The following is an 18656-nucleotide window of genomic DNA, read 5'->3' as shown; positions in this document are numbered from 1 at the left end:
AATTGACTAGCAGCTGTTTTGGGAGTTGTGCTTTCTTCAGACTCTTTAGAAAATAAAGCCTCTGAAGGCCTTTTTTGGTAATTTCTGTTGTGTTTTTTATCCATGACAGGTCCTGACTAATATGAACTCCCAAGAATCTGAAACTTTGAACTATCTCCACGTTTCCACCATTAATGCTAATGGGATGGTGTCCATTTCGTTTCTTCTTCCTAAAATCCAGAATTAGCTCCTTTGTTTTCTTGGTATTGAGTATGAGGTTGTTGTTCTTACTCCATCTCTCTAGGTTCTCAACCTCTTTCCTATAGGCTGTTTCATCATTGTTGGAGATCAGGCCTATCACGGTCGTGTCATCTGCAAATTTTATAATGGTATTGGTATTGTGAATAGGTTTACAGTCATTTGTGAAGAGGAGAGGGCTCAACACACAGCCTTGCGGTACCCCAGTGTTTAGTGTTAAGGATGAAGAGAAGTGCTTGCCCATGCGTACGACTTGTGGTCTTTTTGTAAGAAAATCCAGTATCCAGTTGCACAGGTGTGAGCTGAGACCCAAGTTGTTCAGTTTCGTTGCCAACTTGTTGGGAGGGATGGTGTTAAAGGCCGAGCTGTAATCAATGAACAGCATCCGCACATAGCTGTCTCTCTGCTCCAGGTGTGACAGCGCAGTGTGAAGGGTAAGTGAGACAGCATCCTCAGCCGACCTATGTGCTCTGTAAGCAAACTGGTATTGGTCCATGGAGGTGCAGATCTTGCTCTTCATGTGCCTGAGGACAAGTTGTTCAAAGCACTTCATAGCAATAGGAGTGAGAGCCACCGGGCGATAATCCCTTACCCTAAGTTCACACTTGCGCGTTTTACAGCGCGTTCGAACGCGCTGTAAAACGCATAACCGATGCAAACCAATGCTTCCCTATGGGACTGGTTCACATTTTCGCGTTTTACAGCGCGTTCGAACGCGCTGAAAAACGCCCGACGCATAAACAAGTTCTTGAGCTTCTTTGGGGCGTTTTGTCGCGCGTTTGCGGCCAAAGGACACTGCTGTCAATCACACAAATGCACGTAATACGCGCGTTGACTATGGACAAAAACGCGCGACAAAAACGCGCGTTAAACGCGCATATCAAATACGCTCAGGTATGAACCCAGTGTTAAGGTCTTCATCCCAGCCTGTTTTGGAATTGGGACAATTGTGGAGGACTTCAGGCAAGTGGGGACAATGGCCTGCTCTAGTGAGCTGTTAAACATACTGGTAAACACTGTTTTCAGCTGTTTAGCACAGTTTTTTAGGACTTTTCCAGGAACTTCATCAGGGCCAGCTGCTTTGTGGGGATCAATGTGGTTTAAGGCCCATTCTACCTCATGTGCTCTCAGCATCAGGGAACATGATGGAGCCTCTTGATGGGCTAATTTGATGATAGGCAGCTCATTGTCTTTGTCAAATCGTGCAAAAAAATTATTTAGGTCATCAGGAGAGAAAGAATTTTTGGTGTTGCTAGAACAGGTGTTGCTCAAGATGTCCTTATTCAGTTGGTCAGTACAATTACAGCAATACCACATTAGTATAGTTTTTATTTTGTTTTACTACTTTAATAAAATAAAAAACCTATAGCTATAACTTTTTCATATTTCTGGCTGCAGAACTGTATGAGGGCTTGTTTTGCAGGGCGACCTATAACTTTTATTGGTACCATTTTAGGTGTACATACTACTTTTTTTTTACGGGGACAAGGTAAAGTAAAAATGGTGAATCGTGAATTTTCATTTTTTTTGTTACAGTGTTCACTGTGTGGGAAACATATTTTAATATTTTAATAGTTCGGGCATCTTGGGATGCTGCAATACCTGTTATGTTTATTTAGGCTACTTTCACACTTGCGGCAGTGCGATCCGGCGGGCAGTTCGGTCGCTGGAACTGCCCGCCGGATCCGCCGATCTGGCTGTGACTGAAAGCATTTGTGAGACGGATCCGGATGCGGATCCGTCTCACAAATGCATTGCAAGAACGGATCCGTCTCTCCGCTTGTCATGCGGACAGACGGATCCGTCTTTTATCTTTTTTCACATTTTTACCGGTCTGCGCATGCGCAGGCCGGAAGGACGGATCCGGCATTCCGGTATTTTCAATGCCGGATCCGGCACTAATACATTGCTATGGGTAAAAATGCCGGATCCGGCATTCAGACAAGTCTTCAGGTTTTTTTGCCGGAGATAAAACCGTAGCATGCTACGGTTTTATCTTTTGCCTGATTAGTCAAAACGACTGAACTGAAGACATCCTGATGCATCCTGAACGGATTAGGGTACTTTCACACTTGCGCTGTTTGATTCTGGCAGGCAGTTCTGTTGTCTGAACTGCCTGCCTGATCAGGCAAACTGTATGAAAACGCATGTCACTTTTTCTGATTGATCAGGATCCTGATCAGTCAGAAAAATGCATTGCAATACCGGATCCGTTTTTCCGGTGTCATCAGGCAAAACGGATCCGGTATTTATTTTTTTCTCATTTTTAAAGGTCTGAGCATGCGCAGACCGGAAGGACGGATCCGGCATTCCGGTATTTTGAATGCCGGATCCGGCACTAATACATTGCTATGGAAAAAAATGCCGGATCTGGCATTCAGGCAAGTCTTCAGTTTGCTATGGTTTTCTCTTTTGCCTTATCAGTCAAAATAACTGAACTGAAGACATCCTGATGCATCCTGAACGGATTACTCTCCATTCAGAATGCATGGAGATATGCCTGATCAGTTCTTTTCCAGTATAGAGCTCCTGTGACGGAACTCTATGCTGGAAAAGAAAAACTCTAGTGTGAAAGTACCCTTACTCTCCATTCAGAATGCATGGGGATATGCCGGGGTGTAGATTCTAAAATTGGGTCATTTATGGGTGGTTTCTACTATGTAAGCCCCGCAAAGTGACTTCATAACTGAACTGGTTCTTAACTCCTTAAGGACACAGCCTTATTTCACCTTAAAGAGGACCTTTCACTAGATTAAAAAATCTAAACTAAGTATACAGACATGTAGAGCGGCGCCCAGGGATCCCCCTGCACTTACTGTTATACCTGGGCGCCGTTCCGTTCGCCCGGTATAGCCTCCAGTATCTTCACATGTTAGGCTCCACCCAGGGGAACCTGCCGGCGTCTCTTTCTCCCATGCTGTAGCGCTGGCCAATCGCAGCGCTCAGCTCATAGCCTGAGAGGGTTTTTTTTCTCTCAGGCTATGAGCTGAGCGCTGCGATTGGCCAGCGCTACAGCATGGGAGAAAGACCGGCCATACTGTTATAACTGTCTATTTGAAGGGGCCGCAAAAAACCCAGGTAGGGGCTCATTTTTTGCGGGATGAGGTGATGGTTAGATATGTACTATTTTGGTGGGCGTACGCCTTTTTGATCGCTTGCTGTTGTACTTTTTGTGATGTAAGGTGACAATTCTTTTTTATTTAGCACAGTTTTTATTTTTTATTTTTTACGGTGTTCATCTGAGGGGTTAGGTCATGTGATATGTTTATAGAGCCGGTCGATACGCAATACTATTTATTTTTTCCCCTATTTTTACCAAAATTTTTTTTACTTTATTTGGGGAAAATTACGTTTTTGTTTATTTTTACTTGAAACTTTTAATTTTTTGGGGGGGGGCTTTATTTTTTCCACTTTTTTTTTTCCACTTTATTTTTCGTCCTACTTTTGGACTTGAACTTTTGGGGGTCTGATCCTTTACAATGCATTCCAATACTTCTGTATTGGAATGCATTGGCTGTATGAGTAATACTGTGTATATTACTCAGACAGCTTCCGGCCTGTGAGATCCAGGGGGCTGGATCTCACAGGCTCGTCACCGGAAGGCAGCGCCGCCACCACCCGCACAATAAAAAGCTGCAAACCGCAGGTCTGAAATGACCTGCGGTTTGTGGCGATCGCCGACATGGGGGGGGGGTCACGGGACCCCCCCCCGCGCATTTAGCCGAGGTGCCTGCTCAATGATTTGAGCAGGTACCGGCTTCCGATCACCGCCTGCCGGTGATCGGAAATACACAGGGCGTACAGGTATGCCCTGTGTCCTTAAGTACTAGGACATAAGGGTGTACCTGTACGCCCTGTGTCCTGAAGTGGGTTTTGAAAATGTTCTTAAAAATTTTAAGAATTGTTTCTAAAATTCTAAGCCTTCTAATGTCCTAAAAACCTAAAATGTCATTTACAAAAAGGTGCCAACATAAAGTAGACATATGGGAATAGTAAAGAAATAATTAGGGATGAGCGAACTTGTGTTTTCATGTTCGGCATACAAGGTTCGGATTATCTAAGAATTCCGTTATGGATTCCGCTACCACGGACAATAAGTTATGGTCCATAGTAGCGGAATTCATAATGGAATTCTTAAGCAACCCGAACCTTGTACGCCGAACTTGAAAACACAAGTTCGCTCAACACTAGTAATAACTATTTTATGAAGTATCGCTATCTGTCTTAAAAGCAGAGAAATTTAAATTTTAGAAAAATGCAAATTTTTCCAGATTCAGAAAATTTGGGATTTTTTTTATAAATAAAAAAGGTAAAACATATTGACTTAAAGGATAACTGTCACACTTAGACCCTAATTTCAATTTTCATATATGTAGTTGCTAATAACATGATATTCCAGAATCAGTTACTATTAGACTGACTTACCCCATATTTAATAAGATTCAGCCCTTAGCAACCAGTCTGCATAAAACTGCAATTTCACTATTCAGTTAAGATGGCCGCCACTGCCCTCACCCTGAGGCTAATCCCGCCTGCCCTCACTAGCCAGTAACAATACCCCCCAAAAGTGTCAGTAACCAGAGCCCTCCCCCCTAAAGGGTTAATCTCCTGCAGTACAAAGGGGTCCTCTTACCACATGTTGCTCTCATTTATACACGGAGCAGACGGCAGATCTCCCTTCCCGGTCTGCGCTGGTTCCACTCTGCCTTCTCCTGCTCTGCTGATTGAGGGAGCGTCTGCCAAGCGCAGGGACAGGGGGAAGTGCACACAGCCCAGGCACTGTTATCAGCTGCTGGGGATGACCTGGCTTTAATCATTTACTTACAGTCCCTGTCTGTCAGTAATGTGAGCCTGCACGCTGCGTGCTCCGTCCTTTAACAGATAGACGGACCATGCCTAGCAACCCTATTTTAAGCACAAGTAAAAGTAGGCAGTACAGGGAACAAAAATGTGGAATTAAGGGGTAATTGAGTACACAGTGAAAAGTTGAAATAGGGCCACCAAGGAGATATTAATCACCACAATCCAATACTCCAAAAAAAAAAAATACGACAGTTATACTTTAAATTTATCACTAACATGAAGAACCTTAAACGTCAGATTTGCAAACATCAGCCTGGGATTTAAGGTTAGAAGTGGATCGGTACTGAAGGGGCTAAAGTAGAGGTGTACAACCTTTATTGGTCTAAGGGCCATGCTGTCATAACTGTCTAATTGAAGGGGCCGCAAAAAAAAGTTGGTTTGTTTTCATCGGTCTATTACACGGGCTGATGCAAAGTTCATGTGGGAGGAACGATACTGGAATAACATCTATTACACAGGAAGATGTGCTGACAATAATTGTGGCTCTTGATGAAATATGCAAATCAGTCGACAAACGAGCGATAGCTGACAGCAGCCTGATTATATGGGCCAGTTATCAGGAATAAGGGCTCCTATGAACAACTGTTTCAAATAATTGGCCCAACAATCATGCAGTGTAATACGGCCTTAACTGGCAACATTTCCTTCCCTGCCATTCTACCTCCTATTCTTAAATGAGGGTTTTCCTTAACTGCTTTCACTCATTGGTTATTACTGGTCCCTGTTCCACAGCGATAGGAGTTATATCTATGTGACAGGCGCTATGCAGTAACCAATAAGCACTTTTCCTTACTAGTGTGAAAGGGGCTCACTGGTTAGCTCTTTAACCCCTTACCACATCATGTACATGTGCGTCCTTATGCTGAAGGGGTTGCATGGAGTGGGGCTGCCATGCTGAGCCCACTCTATAGGCAAGTGCCAGCTTTATAATACACCAAGCACCTTACCGCAGTAACCCCTCAGATGCCCCAGTCAATAGTGATGGTGGCATCTGTGGGGTTGGGCAGAGAGAGGCTTTGCCTTCTGATCGGTTACCATGACAGCCTGGGGTCTTCTGAAAGTTCCCAGGTCTGCCATGGTTAACTGCTGTAAAGACATGCATGAGGCACAGCTCAGCAGGCAGCATCTCAGAATCCCATAGACTGCAACAGTATTATATATAAATATAAATAATTCAAATCACCCTCATTCCCAAATTTACAAATAAAAAAAAAAACGAAAGGTATGGCTGCGTCCCAAAATGGCCAAACCTTTAAAAAATATAAAAAATATTTTTCCTGTAATGAAAAAATAAAAATCTGAAATTTGCAATTTTTTTTGTTCACCCTCCCTCCAAAATTGAATAAAGTGATCAAAAAGACATATATACCCCAAAAAGATACCAATAAAAACGACTGTCAGAAAACGATGATGAATACAAAATGTTGTTTTTTTAAAGTACCGGTAAGTAAAACAAAATAAAAACTATACAAATTTGCTATCGCCATAATCGTATTTTTCCCCCACTTTCCAATGAGCGACATGGTAAATTAAATAAATGGTGCCATTAAAAAAATACAACTTGCACTCAATAAATAAGTCCTTACATGGCTATGTGAATGGAAAATGGAAAAAAAAAAGTTATGGCTCTTGGATGTGGGGAGAAAAAAAAAGAAAACAGCAAAAACAAATATAGGTCCGGTCCTTAAGGGGTTAATGATCATCTTAAAAGGGGTTTTCCCATCTATTTGTTACATCTCGCTAGAATATGCCACAAAATGGAAGGTCCCACCTCTGGAATCCACTCCTCTCTCGAGAACAGAGAGGTCTCCAAAGTGACGGAGAGTGCACCATGCAGGGGCAGCATACTCTGCGTTCACTGCTATTAAATTTCCAAAAGTAGCCAAGCCAGCACGCTCGGCAGTTTTCAGAGGTCCCATAGCAGTGAATGTAGAGCAAGCCACGCAAATGCAGCAGCCACTCAGTTAAACGCTATGGAACTGCTGTAAATAGCAGAGGCAGAACTCCCTTGGTGGTGAAGAATGGCCACGCATGCACGGCTGCTCACTCCTCCTTCACTTCGAAGGCCCTGTTCCTTTTCAGTTTTATTTGAGGAAAACTGTGCAAAAAAAAATAAAAAAAGATTCATTTTTTTCCATTTATTTTCCAGTTCTTGTGGGCATTTTAGTTTTTCCTTTCATTTTTACTCAATTTTAATCTATTTTGCCACATAATTCATTAAAAGACCTCTGGGGGACATTGACACTTTTTGTATTTTGCACTTTTCCACTGTACAGTACCTCAATCATCCAAAGGAGCCCAATTACAGGGGAAAACAGTCCCTTATGGGTGAGCATTATACTGTACACTGGCAGAGCTACAGAGGTGATCAGGGTTTACTAAGACCCTTCAGCTCTGCTGTACCCTAAACTAGGGTTGTCAGAATACCAAAATTTTGATTCGAATTCGATACCATAAAAAAGTATTGCGAAACTCGATACCATGCGAAAAAAATAAAACACCAAAAAAGCCATGGCTTCAGTAGCACCCCGGCTGGTATGGTAACCGATCAGAGCCCCACGATATCACTACTCCGATCGGAAGCTGCCACTGCCCCCAATGAGAATACTGAGGAGGATGGGACCCTGTGGCCACTGCCATCAATGAATATAATACTGGGGGGACGAGGGGGGGGGGCACTGCGCCTCCAATGATTATAATACTGGGGGGAGGGCACTGCGCCACCAATGAATATAATTAATCCCCAAATACAAATGTAGGTGGTGGGCCCCAGCTGTATCAAACAGCCAGCACCCAGTGTCAGTGACAGGGATAAAGCTGAACCGGGTCAATTAACCCCTCAGGTGCCTCACTTGAGAGGTTAATTTACAGGGTTCACAGGATCCCTGTCACTGAGGACGGGTGCCGTCTGTGTGATACAGCCAGCACCCGCCGCCTACATTTGTATTTATGGGTTAATTTTATGCATTGGTGGCGCAGTGTTAACAGCCCCTCCCCTCCTCCTCAGTATTATCTTCTCATTGGTGGCCAGCGGCAGTCACATCAGAGTGGGGAGGGACTCCTCATCAGCCTGCACAGTGGAGAAGGAGGAACATGGTGCGTGCCGAGGAAAATACTAGGAAAATAGCAAAGCCCAGTATCGGATAGATCAAGGCACAAAAGTATTGATTGGGTATCGAAAGTTCAATACCCGATGCAACCCTACTGGACACCCGGAGATCTCATAATCGCCGAGTCCAATAGAGGAAGTGGCATAGTCGCTTCCTTTTGGCAATAATACCACTCACAGTTGATAGTAGAATATCTAGAACTGAAGAAATTTAAGGAACTCACTTGTTATGATAGTGGCATCCTATTACAGTACCACGCTAGAATTCAGTGAGCTCTTACGAACGAGTCATTCACAAATGTTTGTAAAGGCAAATTGCCTGGCCGGGGGCTGGATTTTATACATTTCAATGACTAAGAGATGTGTTCCATATAGTGCATCTCTGTATGCTTAGTCATGCGGTTAGTTGTTATACTTGTTAGTCAATGATTAGGACGACACACATGACGTTTGAGCAGAGCGCTTTAAAATAGTTTTAAATGAACAAATAACTAGTTATATTGAATCTTTTCCAATAAAACCATATATCAATCTGCTCAGCTCCTCCTGCTCTATAACCTACTGTCTGCATTTTCATGGTGATGGGTTCCCTCTAGGCCTCTTGGTATAAACAATCTCCCTGTCTGTGAGGCACCTATAGCTCTGTAGGTTCTGAGCTTTCTGGCATATAAATATAATCCCAGAATTCAAATATTAAAAAAAAAAATTATAGAGAAATTGACCCTCCAGTGTGACTAGGATATAACCATATATGAATGTGTATGCCCAGGGGCAAAGAGATGCTCTTGTCACACCAAACTACTACTGAATCTATTTGCCCCTGGGCATAACATTCATAAACATAATCCCAGAACCTACGGCGAAAAACAAACACGCAAGGCTCATGCACATCAACGTAATTTCTTTCCATGTCCGTTCCATTATACGGAACCATTCATTTCAATGGGTCCGCATAAAAAACGGAAGGTACTCGGTGTGCATTCCGTTTCCGTATGTCCGTTCCGCTAAGAAATAGAACATGTCCTATTATTGTCCGTATTACGGATAAGGATTGGACTGTATCAGGGGCCAGCTGTTCCGTTCTGGAATGCACACGGATGTCACCCGTGTGTTTTGCGGATCCGTTTTTTGTGGAATGCAAAATACATAGGGTTGTGTGCATGAGCCCTAAGATAGATGGAGAAAGGGGGATAAAAGTCTACATAATAATGCAGAGTTATGTCATTCAGGGTGTGTGGAAAGTTGGGTAACAGTGTTTGCATTGATGGTTACCAGTGGTTGTCATTTAACTAGAAATCTTTGTTCAGGCAATCTTTGACCCATCCAGACACCCATCAGTCAGCCGACTAATGAGCAAACACTCCTTTCTCCACTGATCGCTTCATTTATGGGAGCAGAAAAAGGTACACTGGTCTCTAAAACCAGATGATGCTCATTAGAGCCCCACATTGGACCTTTCCTTGTGCAGATAAGAACATCTGGAAATGAGGACTATGTTAGGCAATGTAGAGGGCGTCTATCTGTGTACAAAAACCTTCCCAAACCAGTCTAACACCCCCAGGATAGATAGTAGCGACTACTCAGTGAGGATTGGAAGATATTTGAAGAAAGTTGAGACGTAGGTTCTATAAGGTCTTATACAACGCCGGGATCTACCACTGTGGACATTGCCCAGTTTACAAGACTCCACATCAATGCAAACTCTGCACTGACTGACCACTGATCAAAGATTTGAGATGAGATGACACTAGTGGAAAGCACATGAAGACGGGACCCCTATTCTATATGTGACAACTAGTAAGTGATCTGCTGATACTCAAGCAGTTAACCTATTTTTGACCAGCCTGTTTTGGACCTTAGAGACCAAGCAATTTTTATAATTTTTTCATTGTCGCATTCGAAGAGCTATAACTTTTTATTATTTTCTCGTCAATGTAGTCCTATGAGGGCATGGTTTTTGCAGGAAAAGTTGTAGTTTATAATGGCATCATTGTGGGGTACATATAACTTATTGATTAATTCTCATTAACTATTTCGGGGGAGATCGACGACATTGAATTTTTATGTTGTAAATTTTGTGACATTCACTTTGTGGCATGAATAACATAATTTTACTCTGTGGGTCAGTACCATTACAGTGATATCAAAATCATTGTTTTTTTTAAAAGTTTTACTAACTTTGAAGAATAAAACCCCCGTTTTAAAAAAAGAAAATGATCCTGCATCACTGCATCCCAAGACCCAACCCATAACTTTTTTTTATTGTGCTTTCTACGGAAATGGGTGAGGGCTTGAGTTTTGCAGTACAGTTTGTAGTTTTCATTACCATCAATTTGGGATACATAAAGTTTTTTGATGGCTTTTTATTCATTTTTCTTTTTTATGGAGATCACCTTGTGGGATAAATTACTTGATAATTGTGTAGTGTGGGTCATTATGGATGCAGTAATACCAAAAATGAAATTTTTCAAATTTAAAAGCATTTTTTCAATGGAAAAAGTATTTTTAGCACCGTTTTTTTTAAATAAAAGTTTATTTAATTCTCAATTTTAGCCACTTATTAGTCCCACAAAGGGACTTTGACATGCAATCCTTTGATTGCTTCCGTGGCCTTTCTCTACATGCCTCCGCATCGCAAAATAGAACATGTTCTATTTTGTTTGCTGTGCGGACGTATCACAGACCCATTCAAGTTGAATGGGCCTGGATCCGTCTGCGGAATCCGCACGGATGTTGCCCGTGCATTGGGGACCACAAATTGGAGATTTTATGCAGATGTAACATGTAGAACAGATGAATCATTTGACTGAGACGATTTATAAAAAAAATTATAATTTTTTGCTTGTCATTACATGCTGATTATTAGTCCATATTTATTGGTGTGTAGGATAATCGTGCAACATGGCGGTGGAGAAAGAAAGCAGTGAGCTCAACAACCTGAACATCAGCGCAACTGTCCAGAATGGAACCACCACAGCCCCCCAGAAGAAGAATAAGTTCTCCTACTGTGCTTCGCTAAAGGTAACACCATTTTCATGGCTGGTTATTACAAGGGATCATAATAAGATAGATTACCACCCACCTCCAACCCACACACACCTGATGAAAAATAAGGAAGTTCTTTAACCACCTCAGCCCCTATGGCTTAAACACCCTGAAAGACCAGGCCACTTTTTACACTTCTGACCTACACTACTTTCACCGTTTATTGCTCGGTCATGCAACTTACCACCCAAATGAATTTTACCTCCTTTTCTTCTCACTAATAGAGCTTTCATTTGGTGGTATTTCATTGCTGCTGACATTTTTACTTTTTTTGTTATTAATCGAAATTTGACGATTTTTTTGCAAAAAAATGACATTTTTCACTTTCAGTTGTAAAATTTTGCAAAAAAACCGAGATCCATATATAAATTTTGCTCTAAATTTATTGTTCTACATGTCTTTGATAAAAAAAAAAGGTTTGGGTAAAAAAAAAATGGTTTGGGTAAAAGTTATAGCGTTTACAAACTATGGTACAAAAATGTGAATTTCCACTTTTTGAAGCAGCTCTGACTTTCTGAGCACCTGTCATGTTTCCTGAGATTCTACAATGGCCAGACAGTACAAACACCCCACAAATGACCCCATTTCGGAAAGTAGACACCCTAAGGTATTCGCTGATGGGCATAGTGAGTTCATAGAACTTTTTATTTTTTGTCACAAGTTAGCGGAAAATGATGATTTTTTATTTTTTTTTCTTACAAAGTCTCATATTCCACTAACTTGTGACAAAAAATAAAAACTTCCATGAACTCACTATGCCCATCAGCGAATACCTTGGGGTGTCTTCTTTCCAAAATGGGGTCACTTGTGGGGTAGTTATACTGCCCTGGCATTCTAGGGGCCCAAATGTGTGGTAAGGAGTTTGAAATCAAATTCTGTAAAAAATGGCTGGTGAAATCCGAAAGGTGCTCTTTGGAATGTGGGCCCCTTTGCCCACCTAGGCTGCAAAAAAGTGTCACACATGTGGTATCTCCGTATTCAGGAGAAGTTGGGGAATGTGTTTTGGGGTGTCATTTTACATATACCCATGCTGGGTGAGAGAAATATCTTGGCAAAAGACAACTTTGTATAAAAAAATGGGAAAAGTTGTCTTTTGCCAAGATATTTCTCTCACCCAGCATGGGTATATGTAAAATGACACCCCAAAACACATTCCCCAACTTCTCCTGAATACGGAGATACCAGATGTGTGACACTTTTTTGCAGCCTAGGTGGGCAAAGGGGCCCATATTCCAAAGAGCACCTTTCGGATTTCACTGGTCATTTTTTACAGAATTTGATTTCAAACTCCTTACCACACATTTGGGCCCCTAGAATGCCAGGGCAGTATAACTACCCCACAAGTGACCCCATTTTGGAAAGAAGACACCCCAAGGTATTCGCTGATGGGCATAGTGAGTTCATGGAAGTTTTTATTTTTTGTCACAAGTTAGTGGAATATGAGACTTTGTAAGAAAAAAAAAAAAATCATCATTTTCCACTAACTTGTGACAAAAAATAGAAAAATTCTAGGAACACGCCATGCCCCTCACGGAATACCTTGGGGTGTCTTCTTTCCAAAATGGGGTCACTTGTGGGGTAGTTATACTGCCCTGGCATTTTCCAGGGGCCCTAATGTGTGGTAAGTAGGTAAATGACCTGTGAAATCCTAAAGGTGCTCTTTGGAATGTGGGCCCCTTTGCCCACCTAGGCTGCAAAAAAGTGTCACACATGTGGTATCTCCGTATTCAGGAGAAGTTGGGGAATGTGTTTTGGGGTGTCATTTTACATATACCCATGCTGGGTGAGAGAAATATCTTGGCAAAAGACAACTTTTCCCATTTTTTTATACAAAGTTGGCATTTGACCAAGATATTTCTCTCACCCAGCATGGGTATATGTAAAATGACACCCTAAAACACATTCCCCAACTTCTCCTGAGTACGGCGATACCAGATGTGTGACACTTTTTTGCAGCCTAGATGCGCAAAGGTGCCCAAATTCCTTTTAGGAGGGCATTTTTAGACATTTGGATACCAGACTTCTTCTCACGCTTTGGGGCCCCTAAAATGCTAGGGCAGTATAAATTTCCCCACATGTGACCCCATTTTGGAAAGAAGACACCCCAAGGTATTCAATGAGGGGCATGGCGAGTTCATAGAATTTTTTTTTTTTTTTGGCACAAGTTAGCGGAAATTGATATTTTATTTTTTTTTCTCACAAAGTCTCCCTTTCCGCTAACTTGGGACAAAAATTTCAATCTTTCATGGACTCAATATGCCCCTCACGGAATACCTTGGGGTGTCTTCTTTCCGAAATGGGGTCACATGTGGGGTATTTCTACTGCCCTGGCATTCTAGGGGCCCTAAAGCGTGAGAAGAAGTCTGGAATATAAATGTCTAAAAAATTTTACGCATTTGGATTCCGTGAGGGGTATGGTGAGTTCATGTGAGATTTTATTTTTTGACACAAGTTAGTGGAATATGAGACTTTGTAAGAAAAAAAATAATAATTTCCGCTAACTTGGGCCAAAAAAATGTCTGAATGGAGCCTTACAGGGGGGTGATCAATGACAGGGGGGTGATCAATGACAGGGGGGTGATCAGGGAGTCTATATGGGGTGATCACCCCCCTGTCATTGATCACCCCCCTATAAGGCTCCATTCAGATGTCCGTGTTTTGCGGATCCGATCCATGTATCAGTGGATCCGTAAAAATCATACGGACATCTGAATGCAGCCTGACAGGGGGGTGATCAATGACAGGGGGGTGATCAATGACAGGGGGGTGATCAGGGAGTCTATATGGGGTGATCACCCCCCTGTCATTGATCACCCCCCTATAAGGCTCCATTCAGATGTCCGTATGTGTTTTGCGGATCCGATCCATGTATCAGTGGATCCGTAAAAATAATACGGACATCTGAATGCAGCCTGACAGGGGGGTGATCAATGACAGGGGGGTGATCAGGGAGTCTATATGGGGTGATCACCCCCCTGTCATTGATCACCCCCCTATAAGGCTCCATTCAGATGTCCGTATGTGTTTTGCGGATCCGATCCATGTATCAGTGGATCCGTAAAAATCATACGGACATCTGAATGCAGCCTGACAGGGGGGTGATCAATGACAGGGGGGTGATCAGGGAGTCTATATGGGGTGATCACCTCCGTCATTGATCACTCCCCTGTAAGGCTCCATTCAGACGTCCGTATGTGTTTTGCGGATCCGATCCATCTATCAGTGGATCCGTAAAATTCATACGGACCTCTGAATGGAGCCTTACAGGGGGTTATCAATGACAGGGGGGTGATCAGGGAGTCTATATGGGGTGATCACCTCCGTCATTGATCACTCCCCTGTAAGGCTCCATTCAGACGTCCGTATGTGTTTTGCGGATCCGATCCATCTATCAGTGGATCCGTAAAATTCATACGGACCTCTGAATGGAGCCTTACAGGGGGTTATCAATGACAGGGGGGTGATCAATGACAGGGTGGTGATCAGGGAGTCTATATGGGGTGATCTGGGGTGATCAGGGGTGAATAAGGGGTTAATAAGTGACGGGGGGGGGGTGTAGTGTAGTGTAGTGGTGTTTGGTGCTACTTTACTGAGCTACCTGTATCCTCTGGTGGTCGATCCAAACAAAGGGGACCACCAGAGGACCAGGTAGCAGGTATATTAGACGCTGTTATCATAACAGCGTCTAATATACCTGTTAGGGGTTAAAAAAATCACATCTCCAGCCTGCCAGCGAACAATCGCCGCTGGCAGGCTGGAGATCGACTCTCTTACCTTCCGTTCCTGTGAGCGCGCGCGCCTGTGTGCGCGCGTTCACAGGAAATCTCGCGTCTCGCGAGATGACGCACGGATGCGTCCAGGAGGAATGAATCAACCACCTTCCGGACGCATCCGTGCGTTAGGCGGTCGGGAGGTGGTTAAAGAGGTTCTTAGAGACCAGGAACCCCTGTTGAAATGGCCAGGCAGGGTGCAAAAATAATTTAAAAAAAAGTCTCACCTGTCAAACGTGCTCTGAGTCTACCACCCATTCCCTTCTCTTCCGCCTCTGGTTCCCACTGGACCAGAAGTATGATGAGCCATCTAAATAATGCCAGCCATTCAATGCCCATGTGTCATGAATACCTTACTGCTAACATGCATGTAGATGGCATGTCATACTTCCATTCCAGCAGGCACCAGGGGAGGAGGAGAAGCAAGCTTGACACTAGACCTGTAGTGCCTGTGACACACGAGACTTGTTTTTTTAAAATAAAACAAACACTCAGTCTGCCTGGTCTGTCCAGTCTACCTAGTCTCAGAGAATCTTTCAAACTTCCTTTTCAGGTATCGCTACACACAGAAGGCCCCCAGGGAATTACTAGTGGCTTGATAGAGCCCTGGAAGAGAAAAGGCATGCTGATAGCAAAAGACCTACTGAACTTAGAAGAGAAGAGATAGTTATCTCCTGAGGAAATAGAAAAAATAAATAAATCACTGTTGAATAGACATTCATTTCCCATACTGTAAATTCTGCATATATAGATCCCATATAAGAAGCTACAGCCATCATAGATTAGATGATATGATAGGTCCGGTCACACACACAGGGTGACATTTTCCCAGCTATTCAATGGGTTTAGATATAATTTCTTAAAAACAGACATAGCAAAGATGGACAGGGGATAGGCTATAGCAGAAACGATGTTACAGTGTTGGGAAAATGTGAACAACAACAGGTGCAACTCAATAAATTAGAATATTATCGAAAAGTTAATTTACTGTACTCCAGTAATTCAATTCAAAAAGTGAAACTCATATTTTATAGACTCATTAGATACAGAATGATCTACTTCAAGCATTTATTTCTTTTTATGTTGATGATTATGGCTGACAGTTAATAAAAACCCAAAAGTCAGTATATAGGAGCATTTGAAAAATTATTTTTAATACAGAAATGATGGCTTACTGAAAAGTATGTTCAGTATATGCACTCAATACTTGGTTGGGGCTCCTTTTGTACGGATAACTGCATCAATCCGGAGTGGCATGGAGATGTGGAAGCCCAGTTTGTTTTAATAGCAACCTTCAGCTCCTCTGCATTGTTGGGTTTGGCGTCTCATATTCCTCTTGACAAAACCCATAGATTCTCCATGGGGTTTAGGTCAGGCAATTTTGCTGGCCAATCAAGCACAGTAATACCATGGTTATCAAACCAGGTATTGGTATTTTTGGCAGTGTGGATAGGTGCCAAGTCCTGCAGGAAAATTTAAATCAGCATCTTTATAAAGCTTGTCAGCAGAAGGAAGCCTGAAGTGCTCTAAAAATTCCTTGTAGACGGCTGCGCTGACTTTTGACTTGATATAACACAGTGGACCAACACCAGCAGATGACATGACTCCCTAAACCATCACTGACTGGGAAAACTTCACACTGGACCTCGAGCAACTTGGATTTTTTGCCTCTCCACTCTTCTTTCAGACTCTGGAAAATGTTTTTTTCATCTGAAAACAGGTGCTGGGTCCTCCAGAGAGAAAAAGAGTGAGAGATGTAGCCGTTTTCTTTACTGGTACCACCTTGTATCAACTCAAAATGTCCCTACAGGGTATTTTAAAATGTACTTTCCAAAACTAGACAGCCCATTTAACTCAGAGAATTGTTATTTCCAAAGAATTTATATGGGGAGTGCACTACGGTATTACTGTGCTTGATGGACCAACAAACTCGCCTGACCTAAAACCCATAGAGAATCTATGGAGTTTTCAAGAGGAAGATGAAGGATATCAGACCCAACAATGCAGAGGAGCTGAAGGCTGCTATCAAAGCAACCTGGGCTTCCAAAACACCTCAGCAGTGGCATACACTGATCGCCTCCATGCCACGCTGCATTGATGCAGTAATTCAGGCAAAAGGAGTCCCAATCAAGTATTGAGTGCATATACTGTACATACTTTTCAGTACGCCAACATTTCTTTATTAGAAATAGTTTTTTAATTTGTCTTATTCTAATTTTCTGAGACAATGACTTTGGGTTTTCATTAGCTGTAAGTAGAGTTGTGCGGACACCTGGATGTTCAGGTTCGACCGAACTTTGGAAAAAAGTTTGAGTGAGTTCGGGACCTGAACTTTACCCCGAACCCCATTGAAGTCAATGGGGACCCGAACTTTTGAGCACTAAAATGGCTGTAAAAATGTCATGGAAAGGGCTAGAGGGCTGCAAATGTCATCAAAATGTGGTTAAGAGCATGGCAAGTGTTCTGCAAACAAATGTGGATAGGGAAATGACTTAAAATAACATAAAATACATAAAAATAGTAATCTTGATCTAGGAGGACCAGGTCCATATGGAGTAGGAGGTTGAGGAGGCGGTGGATGTGGCGGTGTAGGTGGAAGTGGCGGTGGAGGAGGAGGAGGTAGCCTACACTGCTTTTTGGTTTAAATATTTTTTATTTTTATTAGGGTACACCCCAAAACATTAGGAAATATAACCCTCCAGTCGTGCTAAACACACGTTCAGACAATACACCGGCTGCAGGGCAAGCCAGCACCTCCAAGGCATAAAGGGCAAGCTCAGGCCATGTGTCCAATTTGGAGACCCAAAAGTTGCAGGGGCTGACCCCTGTCAGTTAGTTCGTGTAGGCGTGTGCATACTTACTGCCCCACCATGTCGCACGTCCCTGTGATGTTCACGATCCAATTTGATATCCGCTCTATCAACTTTCGATGTTTTTATGCGCCTACCATGGTGATTACGGGTGGCGGGGAATCAGGGTTCCAGGCCGGAGAGGGAGCGTGAGAAAGAGACCAAATTTAAGGGAGATAAATTTATTTAAAAAAATTGGGATCGAGAAGAAATGTGGGAAAAGCTATTGAGGCACAAATGTTGGCCAAAAGAGTATAGCTGAAACATGGGACAAAGTATTGAAGCTTAAATGTGGTACAACTTGTTTAAGTTTAAGCACTGAATCAAAGGAGGTGGCGCGCATCAATTAAAGAAGCATTTCAGAAATTTTATTCCCTGTCACCTATGCAGAGCAGGAGTTTATTCACGTCTAAAATTGTATAATGTCAACCCAAGAATGTAACAGAAAAATTACAGAAATGTATTAACCTGTCTACTTGGTAGAGCAGGGGTCTATGACAGAAAACAATTGTTTATTGTCACCCGAAAATGTAAAATATAAATTATTGAAATTTATTAAGCTGTCAACTAGGTATAAGAGAGGTATATTACACCCAAGAATTGGTGAATTTCACCACAAAAAGGTAACTGACAAATGTTTTTTTTTTACCGGTCTAATAGGTATAGCAGTGGTACTTCCCACCCAAAAATTGTTGAATTTCAACTGAAAATGTAACTGAAACAAAATCACTGTAGAATTGCAGTGGCCAATATGGCGGAACTGCTCAGACCCCAAACACTGTA

At 42.5% G+C, this 18656-nt stretch overlaps 1 protein-coding gene across 3 annotated transcripts in view; it reads left to right on the top strand.

Annotated features, from left to right (window-relative positions):
- Nucleotides 1-18656, top strand: part of LOC121005272 (solute carrier organic anion transporter family member 1C1-like) — a 175281-nt gene that overhangs the window by 49933 nt on the left and 106692 nt on the right. For 2 of the 3 annotated variants that reach the window (XM_040437907.1, XM_040437915.1), the window contains exon 3: nt 11062-11230. In XM_040437907.1, the coding sequence (XP_040293841.1) occupies nt 11111-11230 (120 nt within the window). In that variant the 5' untranslated portion in view covers nt 11062-11110. The remainder of the gene's footprint in view (nt 1-11061; nt 11231-18656) is intronic. The other variant, XM_040437923.1, reaches the window with a different exon arrangement.

The sequence above is a fragment of the Bufo bufo genome, chromosome 1 (genome assembly GCF_905171765.1).
Source record: "Bufo bufo chromosome 1, aBufBuf1.1, whole genome shotgun sequence".
NCBI lineage: Eukaryota > Metazoa > Chordata > Amphibia > Anura > Bufonidae > Bufo > Bufo bufo.
Note: the sequence above shows the minus strand (reverse complement) of the source record. Positions and strands in the feature narration are given on the sequence as shown.